This window comes from Solea solea, chromosome 14 (genome assembly GCF_958295425.1).
Source record: "Solea solea chromosome 14, fSolSol10.1, whole genome shotgun sequence".
Taxonomy (NCBI): Eukaryota; Metazoa; Chordata; class Actinopteri; order Pleuronectiformes; family Soleidae; genus Solea; species Solea solea.
Window position 1 is genome coordinate 1,679,940 of NC_081147.1, and position 23,409 is coordinate 1,703,348.

A 23,409-nucleotide genomic window follows, 5' to 3' on the forward strand; every position below is an offset into this window, starting at 1 on the left:
GGAAACAGCGTAAATAGGCTAATCCTAAAAAAGACCAAGTATTACAGACTCTACAGGACTGCCACTTTTTATCCAAACTTTGGATTTCTGTTTAAACTCAGGAGGTAAAATTCAAACTCAAACCTTATAAACCCTGAAACAAGTTCAAACTTCAGTCTAGAAGAGCATCAGACCATCTGTTTTGTTGTTAGCTAAAAAGCTAAAACTTTCTCGAGAGCGAACAACACGTGGAAACGTTTTTGGTTCTTTACCGTAGAAGTAAAGAAGATTCACCTATTAGCATAGCTGTTAGCTTTACCAGATGAACAGAGCAACAAGAGCTCAACCTTGTAATGAAGAAATTTGCCGACTCACGCATTAGCTCCATCATTAATGAACACAGCAACAGGAGATAAATCATGTAAAGAGCAAAAATTCTGTTTTTAAACAGAGCACAAAGAAAACAACAGTTAACTTACAAAGTAGATTAAAAAAGGAGAAATAAATGAAGTTTACAGATTCCTCCTGAGGTTGTTTACCATGTTTGATGCAACCTTTTTTTCTATAATTCTGCAGACAAACAAACAAACAAACCTCAGATTTATTACGTTTCTTTGCCTAAGAACAAACGACCGTCTTCAAACACCAGCCATGGTTTTTCCTTCATTTAAACTCCATGTTTATTGTAAACAACTCTTTAGAATTTATTTTCAGACGTCGTCACATTTTCTACCTGCAGGCGTGGTTTTTGCTTCATTACTCCGTTGCTTTATTACGCGCTGGGGTTACATTTTTTTTATTTCTCTGCAGCGTCTGAACGAGCGTTTACAGTCCAGATGATTTCTTATTTATTATTTTTTTATGATTTCTTGTGTATTCAGGACACAGTGTTTAGTTAATGAAGGAGAGTCGGGGAAAACTGCCGCCTCAGCTCCTCCAGCCTGGACTCTGCATTTCCTGCACTAATTGATATCTCGCTCTCCCCCCCCCCCCCCACACACACACACACGCACCTCATTCCACATTCTGCCTTATTACTAAACATTGATTATTCTGTCATTGGCCGGGGCCAAACCTGATGAATACACATTTAATGTCTGTTCAATGTGTGTGTGTGGGTGTGTGTGTGTGTGTGTGTGTCCACACTCTGATTAACAGTAAAAAGACAGGAGAGAGAATTTAGGTTTTTATACTGGAGTAACACTGTAAAAACAGCCCCACTAGAAACAAGTCAAACATTCTTAAATGGATTTTAAAGAACAGCCCTATTTGTAATATATGCTCCAATATATTCTTCAATAAGTTTGAATTTTTTTGATTTCAGAACAAAAAATTCTGTCAATTCTTTTGTGAATTTAGCCACTTTGAGATTTTAATGATCCATAATATTAGGAAAACTAGACAAAACTGGTCAAAATATAATAAAGTTATAAGAAATTCCGTCATGTCAGAAATATTGATGTAAAATGAGTCTTTCTTATATTTTAGACACTCCAATTTGTACTAGTACATTTCGAGACAAATTGGTTAAAATGTTCTTGTTCTGGGAAAATAATCTGCCAATGGGGTAAAGCTAATTTTACTAAATTTAGTTAAAGTCAGTTAAACTCTTTTGCCAAGATTAGTTTTCCTTTTAATTAGAACAATTTCCCACAAATGAGGCTTATATATTTGTCAGAAATCATGTTTACAGTCTGTAAAAAGTGCTTCAGGTGTTTAGTTTTATGACCTTTGACCTCTGCCCCCACAGTTCACGTCAAAGACAGACGAGGGTTCCGTTTGTTCCCAGTGGAGAAAGTTTTATTTTGTCAAAAGTAAAAATAGCAGGAAAATGTTTGATGACAGCATGAAGGAAAATTTAGAATCAGCAGAAAAATGTAGGACGTAATGATCATAAAAAATAAACCATGGAAGACGATAAAAAAGGAAAAGAAAAGAAAAGAGGAAATCGCTGAGTCAGCGTTTCCTCGCTAATTATTTATCCAGGCAGCAGCGACTGCAGCTAACAGGCTAGCGAGCTGATTACAGACACAGCAGATCAGTGGGATGATTGACGATGATGATGGTGATGATGATGATGAGCAGATGACAACTACATCATCAGGGGAGAGCGCGGACGCAAAGATGAGCAGAGCCCAGAAGAATATGATGTCCGTTTTTATTGATTATTTAGCTGTGACAGAAACGATTGATAAAAACGTTCAGAGTCAAAAACTGTGAAAAATCATCTATCAATGATTGACAGGCCGTCGACGTTGTTGTTGTTATTGTTGTTGTTGTTGGATCCGAATTCCTTGACGTTGCAGGAGGAAGATTCTCTTCTGTGGGTCATGTGTTTGTTTCAGTTACACTGCAAAAACAATTCTGTAGAAATAAGCAGGGCTGTTTTTGCAGTGTAGAAACTTTCAGACTTCAATCTTCTGTGAAATGAGGAAAAAAATTACCACGATTTAAAGAACTTGAAACAAAGCAAAGGAATTCTGTCACGTTTCCTTAAATTTAATCTTCCTTTACTTGATTACGCCAAATTTAAGTGTTAATACCTAAGAGTTTCTTAAATTAGCGAACATGAAACAAGGTTTTCTAGTTAATCTGAGGTGAAGAAACGGTTTACTCCAAACAAACTGTTCTACGGGGAAATTGATCGTGTACTGATTTGGAATCAATTAGGAGCAGAATCTGCGTCAGTGTTTGTTGGGGAGTGTGAGGAGAATCGACTCAGGTGCTGGAGGTGATGGTGTGTGTGTGTATGTGCGCGCGCGCATGTGTGTATGTGAGTTTTTACGGCTTTTTCTTTGCCGCAGTGCAACAGTAACACGAGCACACACACGTCTCGTTGATCAGTCGCTCATTTCACCTCCGCCTCGCCGTGGTGATAACACAGATTAATCACCTCTCGTGTTTCCGGACGCTTGCACACGTCGTTATCACACGCACACACACACGCACCACCGTATGCAAACGATTAATCTTCATCTTCATCTTCATCCCGGAGGAAAACACTGTGACCTTTTTCATCCAAAGATTCAATAAATGCTCTTAAATCTGTGGAGCGGAAACACAGACGACAGTCATGTGACCTGACGTATGGATCTGTGTGAACCGCAGCGTAGAGCGAGAAAAAATAAATAAAAAATATTTATGCAGAATCTATAGAGACAACGTGATCCATAATTTATATCACCATGACGATGAGTCTGTGCCTGAGGTGTTTGTTGTTTTTTTTACCTGTGTTTTCATAGAAGGTGACCTTGAGGTGACCTTGGAACACACACACACGTCCATCACATGACAGGGTGATTGTCACGTGACTCCACCTTTTCAAAATAAGACGTCTTTTTATTAAAGCTTCAGTCGTCAGAATCAACAGAAACACAGTTTATTTTTTTGAGTCTTGTCTTTAGCTGCTGGAATACTAAAATTATGGGATGGAGGTTTTCTGCCATAAGCTCCTCCCTCCAGATGAGCACAGACAAAAGCGTAGACCAAAGATTTTAAAACTTGGGAAATAACTTGTTACTCTTTGTGACACAACAGTTTTCAAATATTTAGCACCAAATCGCAACATACATTATCTTAATTATGTCTGTACATAATAATGCAAACACCTTTACAAAATTATAGATTGAACAGGAAGAAATCTCGGACAGAACCAGACTCAGAGATGTGCAGCATCTGCCTAGACAGGTTGTGGTGAAAGGAAAATTTGGGGGCAGAAAGTACAAGATGGAGGTGAGGTAGAAATGTAACAGGTGTGTGATGTTACCGTATTAGTTTAGACAAAGACAGTTCTGAATCAGTGATGATTTGTTTATAGAACTACAGTTATATATATATATAAGCAGCAGCTGAGATTGTTGATAATGATGAGAAAACTCTCCTGTTTTGTACTAAACATAGACCTGAAAGAACCCAGGTGTTGCAGTGGCAGCATAAAGTTCCCCGGTTCGGATCCTGGAGTTTGAATGATCTCTCCCTGTGTGTTTTCTTCAGCTTCCTCCCTCAGTCTTAAATAACACAGAGGTTAATTGTTGATGTACGAATTCACTGTACATACAGAATCAACACACAGATGAAGAATCATGTTGAGTTGAAAATGGTCATCTTTTGGCAAAGAATTTGCGTTGAAATGATGACGCAGAGACTGATCAGCTTTGAGAAAATTAGAAAATTATCATTTCTGAATGTGGGCACCTGAAGGTCTATGACACAAGTAGCTACATATGGAAACCGGTCAGTGAAGAAGTTGATGATACTGGGAGTTTGGGCCGACAGGCTGCTGCTGATGATGAGGAAACTTTGCGTTTGGTGTGAACACAACTTGAGAGTGAATGGTTGCACATCTCTGTGTGTTTGCCCTGCGATGGACAGACGACCTGTCCAGGGTGTGACTCCGCCTTTCATCGTTCTGTCAGCTGGGATTGATTCTAACTCTTTCTGTGATTCTCATGTGGAGTTTAAAGCTGTAGCTAATGGATGAATGTTGCCTACTCTGACTTTAAATGATCACGCCAGGTATATTCAGAGGCAAATCCAGTAAAAACGAGCAGTTTTACAAACCGGCACTTGAAATGTTTACATTTTCATCCACTGGATCCAGAAGAACTTTTTGGATCTGTATTGAACTTTACCTACTTATAGCTATTACCGTCCTCAATAAACGTGATAAAATTCATTCGGATCTGTTGCTTCTAAATCTGTAATCCATAACCACATCCAGATGAAATTTAGTCTGATGGTAAAGAGTGTGATCCTGTGTAGAAATACCAAATTTCATTTAAATCCAATGAGTTTAGGCGATCACCAACTCATCCATTTATCAATCTAAGTGACATCACCTCTGAGTTGACTGTGTTACTTGAGAAACTGCGAAAAAAACACGGGAACACACATGTTGGGTTAGCCTTTGTTAGCAATACAAGTCTTATAGTATTGCTCTTATTGCTTATAGTTATCACCATTTTACATAAACATGGCAACATTCATTCTGATCTGTTAAGATGCCGCAGAGATAAACACATCCAAACTTATTCAATGGGACTGAATCATGTTACATTTAATACGTAATTACAGTTTTGCTCATTGTGACGTCATCAGTGCATAGATTCTTATTTTAAAATGTATGTATGTTCTTATGGGAACATACTTGGGTGATCATCTACTTATGATGAAAAACTCAGACTGATCCGTCACAAGCTGCAGACAGGAAGTTGCTGACAGGAAGTTGCCGACAGGAGGACAAACTGAGCTCCTTAGTGAAGGAAATAAAGTAGGTGTTAAATAAAAGTTGTTGAAGGTGGTTTGTTCATTAAAGCAAAGGTTAGTGAGATGAAGTGTTGTGACAGAATGTCACTTTCACCGTGAGTGATATTTCATGCCGTCTAACCTTTCTCCCTCTCTCGCTTTCTCTCGTGTGACATTCATTAGCTCGACTCCTTCTGTGACTTCACGTCTTTTTTTACTCTCGTGTTTTTCCTACAATCTGTTGAACCTAAAACGCTGAAGAGAAAAGAGTCTGTTTGTTTGTGTGAAGGTCAAACCTGAAGTGGGAAAAATAAAATAAAATCTGTCTTGTATATATATGTTTTTCTTTTTTCTGCTGCTCTTGTTGAAGTGAGTAAATACAGAAGCTCGTCACCTGGGACAAAAAAACCTGGAAGAACTGAGTTTGTATTTGACATATTTTACTTCCTCGGCTTTTACAAGTAGTACGAGGTGCAAATGTAGTGAATAAATTATACAGAATAAATGTGTGTATGTACAAAATAGAATCAGAAAATATAAGACAAATACAGTGCAACAATAATAAATGCAAAACATAGGATAATAAAATTGTAAATAAAAATAAAACTTTCACGCAGCCGAACGAAGTACAAGCTTCTGAACATGAGTTTGATATAAAATAGTGCAAACAGGCAGAATTATTTACATTTTTATTGTTATTATTATTCAATAGTGAAAACTACTCTGGCAATTTCAAACAAGAGCAATTAGCAAATTGCAAATGCTAAAATTGGTTTTCATTGTAGGACTTTAACTAACTACTACGGCACTACGATACTACGATACCACTACTAACTATGTTTTCAAAACTTCATGAAGCTTCACAAAATTAAGTCAATTTAACAAAATCCTGAGTGAAATCATCCAACAGATTAACAGATAGAGCTGCAACTAACGTCTACTTACATGAATAATTAATGGTTAAGTTGTTTAGCCTATAAAATGTCAGAAAATGTAGAAAAATGTAGAACATTATGTTCTCAAGTGTCTTTGTTTTTGTCTGCAAACAAAAGTAATTCATTTTCATTGATTCGTGTGGAACATGGAGCAAAAAAAATCTAAAAACTTAATTTTAATTATTAAAAAAACCCACTTAAGATAATTAATCGATGATTAAAATAGTTTACCAATTAATTTGGCAGATTGATTGGTGGAGTATATAGGCTGTTATATATTCTATACACATAAAGAAAAATCCTGGTGTGACTTCAAAAAAGTTCATTTTTCAACTTCAGCTCTATGTTTAAATCTATGTGCATATTTGTTTTGTTGTTATGTTCCTAAATTATGAACAATTGTTGCTAATTTAGCTTCTTAAATGTGAATAAGTTACAGTTTTTATTCTCTGACAGTTCTCTGACAATTGTTGTGAATTTAGATTCTTAAATGTGAATATTATTTTTTAATCTCCTCTGACAGGAAACGGTAACAATGTTTTGATTTGCTTCACATTATTTTATATTATACCATTTTCTAATTAATGTAATGTAAAGATTTATTTTGCTAATGTGACAAACTACACATCAGCAAAGTTGCCAGTTGGGTCCAATAATCCGATAATTGCATTTTATTATTTGCTCCAATACCAGCTTCAATAATCCTCTTTAATCCCTGAGTTTGGAGTCTGTGTTTTCCCGCGATCACAGAAGTCACAGGTGACAGTTCAGTGATCACAGAGCAGGACTCACCGGGATTTATCGCCTTGCTCAAGGACACTACGGAAAGGCGGCGAGCCGAGCTCTCAGAAATCATGGTCTGTCGCTGAACATACTCTTCTGCTTCAGCCAAATTAAAGCGAGCGTGTGTTATTTATGAAGCCGCCCTCAGGCACTTTCATTTGTTCTGCAGCTTCTGTATTTATCACTCACATCTCACATCATAACAAATCATAACGTTGTACTTTTTTCTTTTCCTCACTGTGATCAATTTCTCGAGTCTTCTCGTTGAAAAAAAACGAGCGACGGCTCGGCTGGAGTTTCGCTGCCGTCACCTTTTACTAATTAACTTCTGGGCAGGTTCATTTTCCAAAACTTGATGTATGATAATACATTATTGATCAGCAGACAGAGACAGAGACAAATTTCCATCGTAAATATTAGAGTGTGACATCAGCCGCCTCTGGGCGGAGCTGGAACTTGGTAACAGACGCTCGCCACCGCGTAGATACAAGACAAATGTACGATATCAATTATGTAGTGTTTGTTGCCGTGGAAACAGCAACTCAGGATGAACCACTCACCCAACATAGCAGTGATTTTCCCAAAATCTTCAGGTAGACGGCAAGAGATTACCGAAACAAACAAATACTAAAGGATTTTGAGTTTTTGTCGATGAACTTCAAATAATTGTAGCATTTTAAAAATAACTTTTTAGGGTTTGAGATGAAAATTGTTACATATGTGCATCAGGTCAGGATGGACAAAAAAGTAAACTGCACCCATAACCCAAACCCAACAGGAAGGCAGCCATTTTGGATCAAACTCCCATTTTTGGGCGAATTGGCACTTATTTGTATTTGAGCGAATTCTTCCCAGAGCTTTACTTCAACTTAGCTTTATGTAAACAACTTAAAATTTTGCCAGGTCACTCTGGACAAGATGTGGATTAAAAGTTACTCAAAGCTTCACTTAATGTCTCACGGTGTGGGGGCTAGAGGACAGCAAATGTTTGTCTAAAATAACAAAAAACTAACTTAACTCGACTATAGAATTTGACTTTTGTTTAAGCAAAAATTATTTTAACTGTTAACATCTAAGATAATGTATGTTTGACAGACTTTCAGATAGAAAACTGAAGTTTGTAAATCACTCACTCTTCCAAACCAAAGCCCATACAGAAAATTAATGATTTTACGTTACAGCACACAGGAGTTGTTGATCCACTGCTGCCTCCATCAGTAAGTTCAAATGTCTTATTTTATCATTTCTGTGTTCTAAATTCTTTATTACGATTACCTTTAGAGACACAAACTGACCACTTGAGGCAGCAGCAGACCAGCAGCTCTTGTTTCCCCAAGAGCTAAAATTGATAATTTTCTCTATGGGATTTGGTTTGGGAGAGAGAACACTTTACAAACTTCAAGGTTGTTGTCTTTTTTCTTTTACTAACAGAAGTTGCTTGCGGTGATAAAAGTGATTGTTGTATTATTGATCAGTCACACCACCCGTATGTTTCCTACCCCAGCTTTAATCTGTTTTACCCGCAGTCAGCAAACCACAGTCTTTAACGTAAACTCACTCACTTCTTATTTCCTTTAATCATCATTTTTTTGTCCTGATGAATTTAAGGAAAGCGTTGACTCTAAAGAACTGTGAACACACGCCCGCAGGATATTGGAGGTGATTCAGGTTTTTTTCCAGGTGAGGAAGCAGCTTTTAAACCACTGAGTTTTTGTTGGAAATGTTGGCAACACAGAGTCAACAGGAGCGGAAAATAGGGTTTTAGCTGATGATCTGCACCACGGGAGAGTTCACTGAACTCTTTCCTGAGCGGACAGAGATGAGGGAGTTTGACTTTGTGCCCTGTGAGTGAATTTGCAGTGTTTTTCCGGCGCAGTGGAGTGTGTGACGCAGCTCAGCCGTGCGAGAATCAACTCCTTGGGTTTTGTGGCGAGTGAGGCGGCTGATCGGCGGTTGCCACGGCAGCGAGCGGCCCTTTGCTTGTTCCTGAGTCTCTGACTAAATGCCAGGATGAGAGCCATTAGGGATTCAGGTCTTCAGAGGCTTTAGGAGACATAATGAGGAACACTTAGGGCTAATGATCGTAGCCTTGATTCGGCCCACACCTCTCTCTCTCCCTGGCTGCATATTAGACACCGGCTCAGGATGACTCAGCTGTTTTTCTTTTTGCCTTCTTGTTCTTTGCTGTGTCAGCGTTGGTTACAGGTCTCCAGCCAGCATCGATGTAGGATAATGAAAGCAAATCCAAACTTTGATCATGGAAACACAGACATGCAGGTTTATCAGAGGACACAGTTACACATGCTGATCGTGAAAAACACTTTAATCCACACTGGGCTGGATTTAATCCCATCTGAACCGATGTCTGCTTCTGGTGAAATTAGTCAAATTTGTAAAATTCATACACCAATTCTGTGCAAATATAAGAAATTAACCCGAAAGTAAAATTTAATTTCAAGTAAACATTTCTTACAGGGCAGAATTTCTTTGCTGATTACAAGTTCAACTTTCATAAATGTTGTCTTATTTTTCCCTTAATTTAAGGGACATTACACTCTTAAAGTGTGAGAGAGAAAATTTAAACCAATTTAAGATTAAATTAAAATAAGATTGATTTATTGCTAGTAGGACTGTTTTTACAGTCTGGTGTGTGTGTTAAAATCTAAGAAATTCAAGGTAAATATTCTTAAATTCAGCTTCATCAATTGAGGGAAAACTAATTTTAAGTAAACATTTCTTACAAGACATTATTTCTTAAGGTTCAATTTTATCTAGTGTCTTTGTCTAGTTTTTGCCATCAGCAGAAAATTTAAACCAATTTTTAAATATTTCGCTTATTTGTTGTAGGGCTAGAAAATCACTGTCACTAATTGGTGTGTGTGCAAATATCAGAAATGTTGTACAGATTGGTATGTGTGGTGTAAATTCTTAAATTCAGCTTTGTCAGAAAAAAATGAAGACTCATTTTAAGTAAACATTTCTTACAAGACAGAATTTCGAGTTAGTAGTAACAATTTCAAGTTTTTGGTCTGTTTTTCCTCAATTTAAGGAACATTACAGTCGAGCAAAACTTGAGTTTATCCCAATGATAATTAGTAACCACAAATGTGGCTTATTTCGAGTCGGGCTGTTTTTGAAGTATGTAATACAGAGAAAATTAACTATCACAGATTGTTGTCTGTGCAAATATAAGAAAGTCGAAGGTATAAATTCAGCTTAATCAAGAAAAGAATGACTCATTTTAAGTAAACCTTTTCCTGTGCTAATAACTTTTTAAAATGTTGCCATTTTTTGTAGTTTATGGTCTGCTTTCCCTCATTTCAAGGAACATTACAGTCTTAAAGTGGCTAAGTTTACAGGCTAGTTTCAGTAATTGTAGCCAACCAAAATTAGCATGAATCCTTTCTGAAAACAGGAACATTTTAACCAAATTGAGAATATTTGGCTCATATTTATTGGCTGTTTTTATTCCGTTTTATACACAGACAGCTCTTGCAGTGATATGATGAAAGCAGGTGGGATTTTTTGAAGAGTTCTGATCTATGATCCAAGCATTTATGCAAATGTCCCAGACACCTGGCAGACTTTCAGCTGTGTGACCTCGTGAACAGCAAACTGAGAAGCACCTTTTGTGTTTGCTCTTTAAAAACGTGTCAGGTTTTGTTGGCTCATGCAGCTTCCAGCAGAAACAGCGACTGCAGCCAGTAAAACATTTACTATATTTGTTACCTCCACCAAAGAGGTTATGTTTTCATCTGCGTGGGTTTAACTCTAAGGTTTTGTTTTATATTATACTGATCCAACAAGTCTTCTGGATCCAGCGGATCACTAATAACATTTTCATGTCTTTATCTCAATGTTAAACAGAGTAAGTTAAGTTTGTAAACTAGTCACTCTCCCACACCAAACCCCATAGAGAAAATCAGCCTCACGTGTGAACTTTGTGTCACTGATGTAAATCTGAACAAAGGGTTTCAAATGCCGGAAATTAAAAAAATGAGACATTTGAATTTAGAGATGGGGGCAGCAGTGGATCAACAACTGTGAACTGTGATGTAAAATTGATGATTTTCTCTATGGGGTTTGGTGTGGGAGAGTGAGAAAGTTATTAAGCGATACAAACTTCTACAGAGAAACACACAGTAGAGCTAATAGACTTCTGTCTTCATGAGCTACACGTCCGTGGGGAAATTATGTTTGTGCTGGGGACACACTGGTGTAATCCCAATCTGTGCCTAATCCGATTGGACCTTCATCAGCTCAGAAGTGTGTTTGTGTGATGATACTAATTTGGGTTTTTAAACACATCATTGTATCGTCTTTTCTGTGAGAGACTGTGTTTTCTGTTTCTGCGACAGCTTGATCCTATCGCACTCTGAGCAGTCGTGGTTATTAAAGAGGATTTAGCGGGATTCGTCACGTCCTGGTGGGGATTATCGACGCCAACATAATAATCTCTGATCCACCTAATTTGCCATTGCAGAGAGATGATTTAGACAAAGTGTGAGAGAAAAAAAATCTGATGTCTTTTTATTGATCGTGGCCGTGAAAGTGTGAGCTCTGCAGTTTTCAGAGACGCCAATTATCTGATCATCGATGTTTTGACTCGTCCACACCTGAGGTTATAATCTCTGGGTTACAGAGATGAAGATGATTATCAGCGCAGTTTGTGACCTCAGCAGATTTTCACTCAGTCATGATGTGATGTTGTTGTGTTCAATCACTCTGTCATCGCTACAGGGCGTCAAACTGAGCGACGGGATCCCAATTTTCACATCACAATGATTTGTTTGATAACTGTAATTTAGTTTAAAGGGATATTTATTAATGCTTCATGTGACGAGGGAACAAACACAGCTGTGCTGTGTGTGCGCTCGCAGCAGTCCAACACAAAATGACTTTAGTTGTGTTTTTAATTTACAAAGTTTTCAAAATGTAACATTTAATGAACTGTATTTAAAGGAAACTTATGATAATAATAATAATATCATCACTGCAATTTTCAGTACTCAATCAAAACAAAGTACTTTTCCTTAATCAGGTATCAAGTTGTGAAAAATCATCAACTTTGAGCTTTTTCCAACAAGAAAATGGAGTTAAATGTAAATCTTACAACCTCCACACCAAACCCCATGGAGAAAATCAGCGATTTTAACATCACAGCACACAGGAGTTGTTGATCCACTGCTGCCTCCATCACTAAGTTCAAATGTCTTATTTTATTGAATTCGGCTTTTGAAAACCGTCCTTCAGATTTACCGCAGTGGCACAAAGTGACCACACGAGGCAGCAGTAGACCAGCAGCTCCTGTGTCCCCGTGAGTTAAAAACGCTGATTTTCTCTATGAGGTTTGTTGTGGGAGAGTGAGTGGTGGACGGTTTCCAGTCAGATAAGATATGATTTAAGAATATATAGATTTTATTTATTTAAAAAGATAAAAATCTGGATATACAGTGTCCTCTGTCATCTAGGGTTAATATTCAGATGTGGCGTCTCGGTCTCTCTCTCTCTCTCTGTCTCTCTCTCTGGCTCTCTCACACCTGGCTTGATCTTGATTTGACTTTGACACGTATCGTCTCTGTGCACTGGCATTTACAGAAATTACAGGACTTGCCAAATTGGAGGTTCCGGAGAGAATAAAGGTCAAACTTTGAAAACGTTGAAAAGGCCACGAATGTTACAGAACTTAAATATTCTGATTGGCCTAAAGCGAGAGCCTCCGACGACAATAACATGATCATTTGGTCTGAATTTACAAGGAAAAAAAAGAAACATATTTGAGTGAAGTGAGTCATGAAGCAGCAGACGGAGAAAAACTCTACGAGACGATTTGTCATTTATTCCCTCAAACCATCTGCTCCGTCTCTGCAGTGACACAAGAATTCAAGGATTTATTTATTGGACACAAACGTCTATGAAGAGATTAGATACCTGTAGATGGAGGTGATAATCCCTCAGATTACAGCTGTGGATTTTGACTATAGGGATGAGCTTTTTTTTTTAGCACAAATGCTTTTCAAATATTCAATGGTTTTATTTGTCAGATATTCTGAATAGTGTTCATAGCGTGTAGAGCTCAAGAGATGCATTCAAAGAACCCGGTAATTTATGTCAACTCAAGAGATTGTCCAGTATTTTTTGTAGCGGCACTTCTCACGAGATGCCGGTTCTCTGTTTTCTTTAACTGCTCAAGTCATTATGATGACCCAGACACCAAATAAAAAGCACTGTGTGCTTGAAGTTTAAGTAATTGTTGAAAATATTGAGAATAATCTCATATAGAAGTTGGTAAAATGTGGAACATAAGACATAAGTTTTTACATTTTTCATGTGGACTTATAAATAGATGTTGTAAAAAATCTCTTAAATATTCTGGTATCTTTAATTCACTGAGTTTTTTGGTGGAGTAATACTGATAGACAGACGATGTAAGCTTACGAGGTGCATTCAAGAAACATCGTAAATGTAACCCGTTCTGCAAACACACTTAAAGTCCGCTAACTAAATGTTTGCACTCTATGCTACACCACAAATTAGGCCGTCATTGGAGTTTGTATGAATTAATACATTGATAAAACATTTGTTTTTTTCTACCTTCTTTAATGTGCAATGAATCGTCGCAGTAACTGGTCAGCTTTTTATACTTTTTTATTTGTTTGCTTCGGGAGATTTCTCACTCATTCATGAGGGGGCTAAACAAGAAGTTAATTGTTGAAAATAAAGAGAAAAACATTAAAGAACAACTGCAAAACTTAAATTTATCACAACAAAACAGCTGTATGAACTAGATTAAATCATGTTGAAACCAGGTCACTAATAGGCAGACCTGTTATATTTTAAATCCCTCAAATCTGACTTGTCTTAATTGTGGCATCTGACCGAGGTTTACACCTTTTTTTTCTTTGTTTTTCTGTTTTAAATCTGTAAATTGTAATTGATGCAATCTGCTATATGTCCATTTCTTTGACAATATTTGTATAAGAAATGAAAGAAAACAACTGCAAAAAGAGAACAAAAACTTTCTTTAAAGTTAGTTTGACAAGTCAAAAAATTAAAAACTTCATTGACTTACATTCAGAGTGAATGGGGTGAATAAACAGAAGCTAACAGGCTAACACAGTGCGATTAATCAGATGCCACGTGAACGATTCTAATGTGATGTTCACTTCAACTTTTCAGTCTGATTATCAGCATCATCCGTCATGACGGCTGCAATTCAATCATCCGTGAGGTGATTGATGATCATCTCACCATCATCAGCGTAACATGTCATCATTTAACAGCAGAGAGCACAGTCCCTCATAATATATACCTATATATATATATATATACAAAGTCAGATATATTATTATGAGGAAAATGTTGCTGTTTTTCTGTGGTCATTAATCTTTCAATGACACTGAATCATTTTTATGCGGTTATTAAAATCCACTGCAGCCTTTAATGGAGAATTAAAGCCAAGACAAAAACAATCTAATCAGATTTAAATTATTATTTATTTTTTTTAAGTGCATGTGGTGAAACTTTCAGTCTTTGTTTCTTGTCCGGCTTTTACAAAACAACATCATCAGTCATTTCAACTTCAATGTTTGACCACCTTTAGTCGAGTATTTGAACTCTTAGTACTTTTCATAGTTATTTTTTGGGGATACCACTTTATTTTGACAGTCACTTCAGCAGATAATCGGTTAAAACGTACTCATCTGCACAATTAACAAAGTTGTTCAGTGCCCGTTGACTAAAAAAATTGTATTTTTGCAGTGTTATTAACCATCATTTAACTAGTTCTCTGATATGGATATATGGTGTGTAACACATTAATTAGACCACCTGTCAAATAAATATTTCAAAAATGTGTTTAAAACCAAACAAGTTATTGCTTTTTATTGGCAAATAACAAACTGACTTTACTGAAGTCACCTTTTTATACCCAAATTTGAGCCATAAAATTAATCAAACATAACATTCAACCATTAAAACCTATGTTTCTGTTCAAGAATGTAAGTAAATAACGCTCATTTGACATCTTAATCAAGAAATAACAATGTTCTTTACTATTAAATAGTATATATACTGTATATTATTTACTACTATGTTTGACAATAATAACCATAGTTTAGCTTTAGTTTAGTTTATTATTAGAAATATAATTTCCGTTAAAGAGCTTCACATACTATTGTATTAACCATTAAATAAATATAGATAAATCATATTGATAATTACTAATGCTGTTCATTTAGGGCAGCTGTGGCTTTGGGTGGTGGTCTAATACATTTGTTAAGCTCTGTATATGTATTGATAATCAACTATACCAGATTATTATGAGAGAAACTTGTGTCAGGACCATGTAATTAAAGTGAAAAACTGTTGAAAACAGTCGATCAACAAGTCAATCTCTTGTTTGAAAGTCTTCTAAAGCTTCACCCCCACACATACTTTGAACAGATTATCTGGCCAAATTATCCTGCAGTGTGAGGGATTAACATTCATTGGGAATCTTCTCGATTATTAAATCATAAATATTAAACATGTTTGATATTTAGGACTGAACAGCAATCCTGGGACTTCTGTCAGTTTGTTAAATTGTTGTCGTATCTGTTCGACTCTGTTTTGATGATGAGTGAAAGTTGTCGATATAATCAATTGAATCGTCTGCGTAAAGGCGGACAAAAACTGTCGCAGTGTGCGACGCGATATGTTTTAAAACTGAGAAACCTGGCTTTACTTTCCCAACCCAGAGAGATTACAGCCATTATTTATGTACATTCTGAAGCACTGAGTCCACTATTCCACTGCGAAAACAATAAACAGTAAAGTATTGATTAGTACAACTGTAATTGTGTTGTGCTGCATCACTTGATATAACACAATATCATAAAACAATACAACTTTATTTATGCCCATGGGGCACAAACATACAATCATAGCAATACAGTATAAATAAAATAACTGGTGTAGATAAAAAAGATAATTGAGAAGTGAAACTTTAATGAAAATGTGCTGCATCAGTGGAGGTGATGATGTTTTCATGGCGTTATTATTTATTTATTTTTGTTACCCTTAAACATCGTCATTATCAGTCATGAGACATTAAACCACGTTATTCATCAAGTGTTAACTTCATCATCAACGTCCTGAGTTATGAATATTATAATGTCGTCGTTGTCAGGGCGATGATTTATGGTGGTTTACATCAGCAGCTCTGCCCCTCGATACCGTTTAATACAGACAGACAGATGTGCGTGTGTGCGTGCGTGTGTGTGTGTGTGACTCAGCTTTGCTGCCGCTGACCCGAGCAGATGTTCACCGTTTGGACGGCGATGACGGGAAACTTCATTTTCTGATCTGCTTTATCTCACCTCCACAGTCGCTCACTCGTCCTTCCTCACCTCCTCTTCCTCTTCACACACACGCACACACACGCACACTTGTCTCTCTACACTTGTGAGGACACTCTTGGACATAAATCATTTCTCAGCTCCTCACCCAGAGCATAATCCATATGTCTGCACTAAACTCTAAATTATGAAAATATTCAGTAAATAAAAGATACATCACAACATCTATTTATTTAAATATTCAGTCTATATTAAAATAAAAAGTTGACTTATGTTTCACATTTTGACAACTTGTATATTTTACATTTAAACTTCACACACAGGAAGCTGCTCCTCCAGGACACAAATGTGAAAAAAACACCTACTAGATATTGTTCTAATTCTTCTTTCCCTTTAGGGGGCGCCACAGCGGATCATCAGCCTGATAGATGCTGTTGTTGTTTAACAATATTAGATACAAACTCCAGGAAAAAACAAACAAACACTAGACTCTCATGAGAGAGGGTGAATGTCACGTAGTGAGAAGTGACAATAATAAAAATATATAAAAGTGCTGGTACTCAAAATAGTCAAATTTAAAAGAGTTGGTACTGCGTACCGTACTGTATTGCGTACTGTACTGTACTGTCTGCGTACCGTACTACGCACTGTACTGTCTGCGTACTGTACTGTGTACCATAATGCGTACTGTACTGTCTGCGTGCTGTACTGTGAACCATACTGCGTACTGTACTGTGTACTGTACTGCATACTGTACTGCCTAATGTACTGCCTGCTTACCATACCGTACTGTACCGTACTGCCTACCGTACTGTACTGCCTGCGTACTGTACAGTGTACTGTACTGTACAGTGTACCGTACTGCGTACCGTGTACTGTACTGTCTGTGCACTGTACTGTGTACATTACTGTCTGCGTACCGACCCACTTCAAGCCTGCCCTCGCTTCAACTTTAACCTTCTCAAGTGAATGCCTAACCTTAATGTCTTCATTCCAAAACGCCACTTTTCAGCTACAGTAGAAATGATCTACATTCAGATCATAGACATAATAAAAATATGGGGTGAGCAGTAGAGCTAGAGCTTTTTCTATTTCCATCCACATGTACATTTTTGCCACTGAAAACTGAGACTTTTGAAAACTCCGGGTTCACCGTTTATGTGTTGACATAACATATAACATTACAACATATTACAGTGAGAGGTGCTGTTTTACGTCACATGTACGACACATGCAACAGTGAATGTTGTCGCTGTACGCATTCATCCGCTCACGATTTCCCTGTTTGCAACTGCACACAGTCCTGATCCATTGTCTGGAAGAGAAGAAACAAATAAGTGATAAAGTCGCATCAATTCCCACTTCTGGTAGATAATGGATGGATGGATGTTTATGGTAGCGTTGTAAAAATAGGTACTCCCAAACTGTAGGGGGAGCTCTGTAGAGAAAAATGCGACCAAACTTGCAAAATTCCACTTTAATATGTTTTATGTTTCCCAAGTCTCAACCCCACAAAAAAGTCCTTGAACGTAGTGAGGATTTACTAAAATGTCCCCAAAACATGGAAATGTCCTCATAAAACAGGTGTTTCTTCAACACAATTGTCCCCACAACCTACTAAAGACATGTAGACACATAAACACACGCATCATCACCTCCTCCCACTGCCGGCTTGGTTCCTGCATGATTTGTTTGCCCATGGTTTTCTCTGATTAGAGTCAGATGAAAACGTGGTGTGTGTGTGTGTGTGTGTGTGTGTACCTGCTTCCCTGTCCTGTTTGTTTACCTCAGCCTCGTGTTTGTTTGTTTGTGTACATGAAAACAACCTGAGGCGAAAACCAACAACAGGATCTTTGGTTTCTCACCTTGCGGACTGAGTTCTGGTGCGCTTATGTGTTTATGAATCGCTAATGACGCCATTAATCACGCCGGGCGTCAAATTTTACCCCGTTTGAAAGTCACAGTGGATGCTATTTTTTTTTAATTCGGAGGCTGACAACTGAAGTGAAACTGACTGTGTCATCTGTCATTTGACTTCATGAGAGATTCTTGCGGCAGCAGCGATGGAGGAGGCGTCGCTCCCCTCCCCCGCGCGCATTGTTGTTTTTACCACTTTAAACTGTGTGTGTTGTTCTTATACTTGTGTTTGGAACACGTTTAAAGGTGCAACTACACTTCAGATGACCAATCACAGCACAGTTCAGAAAAAGAGCGCCTCCTGTTGGCTTCAGTCAACCCTTCAGTGCAAATTGTGCCATTTCCACCTCGGTAACAACTGGCCTCAGGGCAAGGAAACTGCCAAATAGGCGGAGTTTGATAAGACATAGCACACGCCAGATTGACCACGCCCCCTTATGGGTGAAAACAAATGCAGTGACAGTAGTGGCTGCCGTTTTCAGGCTGACGTTCAACTTCTGAAAGATACGAGTGCAGTGTTTCATTCAGGGGTCGACCAATTAATCGGACAGATATTTTCCATTTTTAATCATCAGCATTGGCCAAATTTTATTTATTAATCAGCCAATTATTAAAAATTGGGCAACCCATGGCCAAGGATAATGAAAATTAGCCCTGTAACTGGAGGATTGCCGGTTCGAATCTCCATCAGTTCAAGGGTTGGGGAATCCCTGAGCAAGATACCCAAATCCCCATTGCTCATTGTCAGTTGGACACTCTAAATGAACCACAAATCAAATATGTGGAGCATATGCTGCTGTGGTGACACTTAGAGAAGGAAAAGCTGAAAGAAAAAAGTAAAACTTGAGCTCCTTCTTCTCCTCACGCCATCCTGACTTCTGAGGTCAGATAACTGGTGGCTTTTTAGATGTAGCCTAAAACTTGACTTAAAACATGCGGTGATCGAGTCTTTTCTGCAGCTCCTGGAATGATTTATCCATAGAAATAAAATCTGTCCCAACTATTGAACATTTGAAATCCCTTATAACGACGTACCTCTTCTCTTTGGTCTTCATCTAACTAGATTTTTACCATTTTCGAATTTTACTATTTTATAGTTTTATAGTATTGCTAGTATTTTGGTCAAACCCTGGTTTGTTGACTTGACCTAATTATCAACCATCAGCTGCCTCGATTTCCCAAAAATATCTGCATTGGTCATAGAGAAACCAGTATCGGTCGCCCTTAAGTGCTTTTGAGGTTTCCCCTTTGTTTTGTTTTGGTAACAAACGTGATTGTAAAGCTGGAGTCATATGAAACGGTTCAGTCCAGCAGTTCATTTATAGCCCGGATCACTCGACTGTCCATGTTCTTCCTCCAGGCGAAGCAGGAAATGATGTAATCAACTACAAAGGGCAGTCAAAGTGGCTGCTGATGCGGGACGACTGTGAGACCACGGGTCAGCTCAGTCCTCGCTGTAACTCCTCTTTCTGATCTGAGTCACCCAGCAAAAGGGTATTTATTATTATGACTATACTATTACAGGTATTTCTTCTGAATAAATGATTGATCTGTAAAATGGATGAAATTATAAGATTTAAGCCCCAGTGTTATTACAAGGAGACAATGTTTTTGAAAGATAAGACATGAGACTTTGTTTGGGAAGTCATCGCTGGTTTCAAAGGAGACGTTTGGAAGGTCGTGAATATTTTTGGACACGTTTTCATGTGACGTCCTTCTTGTAAGTCAAGGACAATCTTCAACGTTTCAAGGGCAAGACTAAAAAAAGAGACACGTGTGATTTATTAACATGTAGAAGTAAAGTTTTCAGGTTGAGGAAACTTAAAAACTATGGAAAGTCCTTTTGTGAAGACTTTGTCAGCTGAAATCTCTGATTTTCTCTCTGGAGTTTGGTGCTGGAGCGTTTTATTAATTTCGACGAGATAAAGTGGAAAATGTTTTCTTAATTCAATTAATCGCTTAATTATAAGAGGTCTATATATATACACACATATTATTTTATATATATTATTATTTATATTATAGTTCCATTTTTGGAACGGTCTGTCTGAAGACCTGAGCTGAGAACCTTTTTTAACCTGGCTTTTACCTGACCTTTATTATTTATTTACATCTTTAATTCCGCCCTTTAGTCTCTTTTAACTGAATGTTTAATCCTTTAATCCATTTCACCCACCATGTTCTACTTTATCTATCCTTATCCTTTACTGGAGTATTTTATTTGATTTTTTCTGTCACTATTTATGTTTTTTATTGTCTTTTACTGTCTGTTTGGATCATTTTTATTATTTTAGTCTCTATTTTTCTTCTCTTGTGGCTGTTTGTGAGTTCCATGATAGTGTCTCCTCACTTCCTTTCCTCACTTCCTTCCCTTCCTTTCTAATTCACAATGTATATATATTTGGTTATTTTTTGTATATACTGTATAGTATTTTCTATTCTATGTTTGTACTCATAATAATCCTACTATATTTTACATTCATAGATGTGAAAATGTACATTTGTTACACACAGTGTGTGTGTCTGTGTGTTATTGACTCCCACCGTGTGTGTGGACTAAAGGTCGCCGTGGGGATCCTGACATTATGCAGAGAGGATGTAATGAGCATGATGGACTTAATAAAGGTAAAGAAGTCAACAGTGCAAATACCACGGCTGTATTGTAAAATCAATGTTGCACTCGGCACAACACGGCAACGCTTAAGTGAATTAGAGCACTGCACTGAACCACCACCTCAAGACCAGACGTGTGTGTGTGTGTGTGTGTGTGTGTGTGTGTGTATGTAATAACCACTAATGCATTAAACTCCAGTCAGCACGGACTGTAAAAGTTCACTTTTAATTATTCAGTTTTTAATCTAATTAGATTAAAGAAAGAAAAAAAAAAGTTAATGGAATTACCAGTAAATGAGGATAAATTAATCTCACTTGAAGCCTCAGTGTGGGGGCGGGTCCTGTCTCCTAGCCAAGTGCATGCTGGGATAACCTCCAAGAATAATGTGAACTAAAGGATTGAGAATTTTTGAGTATTATTTTAACATATAATTATATACTTAATATGTAATATAAGGAATATAATTAAAAGGAGATGGTTTTTTTTTTATCAAAACAATACATACGTGAGAACATTGTGAGAACAATAAACTATTGCATCGTGTTCTTACAGAATACGATGGTTTAACTGCTAGAACAGTTCACAGTAGTTTATTGTTCTTAGAATAGGCAATATTGGAACAACGATATAAATACTTCATTCTTAGAGAGAAGAACAAGGAGTCATGTTATTTGTCAAAGTCTTTGTTTTTCTGGCTTCTCCTTCGATTTTTACACCAGAAGCCCTTCCTGACCCAACTCTCCCATTTTATCCAGGCTTGGTACCGGTGTAACAGAACACATAGACTTTTATTACTTCAACTGTGAAAGCCACAATCAGTAAACATAAAAGACTCCACTATACACGGGTTTATTTTGGACTGGTCTGTTACACCGGCACTAAGACCGAAAGAACGAGGTCACGGGTACAAGCAGCCGGAATGGGTATTCTCAGCAGAGTGGCTGGGGTCTCCCTTAGAGATGGGTTGAGAAGCGCAGGCATCCGGGAGTACAGCCGCTGCTCCCAGGATGGCTGAGGAGGATCCAGTTAAGATGGTTCGGGCACCTGGTCAGTATACCACCAGGGCACCTCCAACTAGGAGCAGACCTAGGGGCAGACCAAGGACTAGGTAGAGAGATAACGCCTCACTGGACTGGGGATCCCCCAGTCAGAGCTGAATGATGTGGCCAGAGAAAGGGAAGTGTATGCCCATGTAAAGGTAACACCAAACCAGAAGTCACGCTCACAAATTATGGCGGACATGGACTTGCTTGTTTCTTCTCAAAATAAGGTCTCTAGGTCTGGAAAGAGTCAGATACATTTTGGTGCAGATCCGGTTGAGGTGGTGAATCCAGTAACGGACTTGGTGGTAAAGGCCTGATTGAATTGGACTGTAGAGTTTCATCGGTGTGAAGTGTGACACAGTGGTGAATGAGTTTTAAAGTTCCATGACTTTGCTGGTTGGACTCTGTTGTTTCAGTGGTTTTGTGACTTTCAGCATCTCCGGTTCAGATTTCATAGCAATGTTAATGTAAATTTAAAGGGTTTTGGTGCTGTTGTTTTCAGGTGTCTCGCTTTTCCCATCAGTACTTTGTACTTCTGCTATAAACGATAAGTCTATCACCAGGCAACTGTGATCTTTGACCCGTTCCTCCATTTACTCTCTGGTGTTTCTCCCAGTGCCAGGCTTCTGTTGCAGAATGATGAATTGCCTCTGATGTGAAACTCAACAACTCGTACAAAAGAAAAGTGATATATTATGACTAGAGTCTAATCTCACATCCTTCTTTCTGCCTGTCAAAACTTTTCTTCCTCATTACAGTCCGACTGCAGCCGTTCATACATCACCGCTGTCTTTGTACTTTACTCTGACCGAGCGCACTTTTCTCTCTTTTTTCCCCCGCAGCTTGGCGGCGTCGAAAGAAGCTGCGGCGAGGAAAGCCACGACGCCGATGCCGCCCTCCGAGTTCCTGGACAAACTCATGGGCAAAGTGTCGGGTTACGACGCCAGGATCCGACCGAATTTCAAAGGTAGGCGTCGCCACCGAGACTCAGTCGGATCAGACGGGAATGTAGCCAAATGAAATCCCACCTGGTAACGTGTCGTGTTCTGCATTTTCATTACCTTCTCTAAACGCCTGTTTGAAGCGTTTAGCCGAGATTTCCAACGGTGAGAGGTTTGTATTCATTCGTTTCGCTCAACGAAAACGAAGAAAAAGCATATTTTTAAAGTGAGATAACTGTGTATTTAACCTCAACAATGATTCTTGGTTGTTCTCAATCTGTCAATCTCTTTCATTTGTCCTTTGCAGTGTACAACAAAGGTAATTCTGCCAATGCTAAAGAATTAGAATTTGGCTATTTCAGGTGTTCAATCCCTCCAAGACCCCCCTCCCCCCCCATTTTATTTTACATAACCCTATGCCTGCACTTTTAGCTCCCCAATCAGAATGTAAATAAGAGAATATTTTAGCTGTCATGGTGCTAGTTGGCTACATTCCTTGGTATCCACGCAGTAACCTGAATGCTTGTTTTGGTGGTCAAGGTAATGTGCCTCTCTCCCACGAGCGTGCTGCTAAATATCGCTTCACAGTGATGATGATGATGATAATTTAACATT

At 38.0% G+C, this 23,409-nt stretch overlaps 1 protein-coding gene across 5 annotated transcripts in view; it reads left to right on the top strand.

The window, feature by feature from the left end:
• Positions 1-23,409, top strand: part of glra1 (glycine receptor, alpha 1) — a 120,739-nt gene that overhangs the window by 24,822 nt on the left and 72,508 nt on the right. For all 5 annotated transcript variants that reach the window (XM_058649470.1, XM_058649466.1, XM_058649467.1 and 2 more), the window contains exon 2: positions 22,696-22,820. In XM_058649470.1, the coding sequence (XP_058505453.1) occupies positions 22,742-22,820 (79 nt within the window). In that variant the 5' untranslated portion in view covers positions 22,696-22,741. The remainder of the gene's footprint in view (positions 1-22,695; positions 22,821-23,409) is intronic.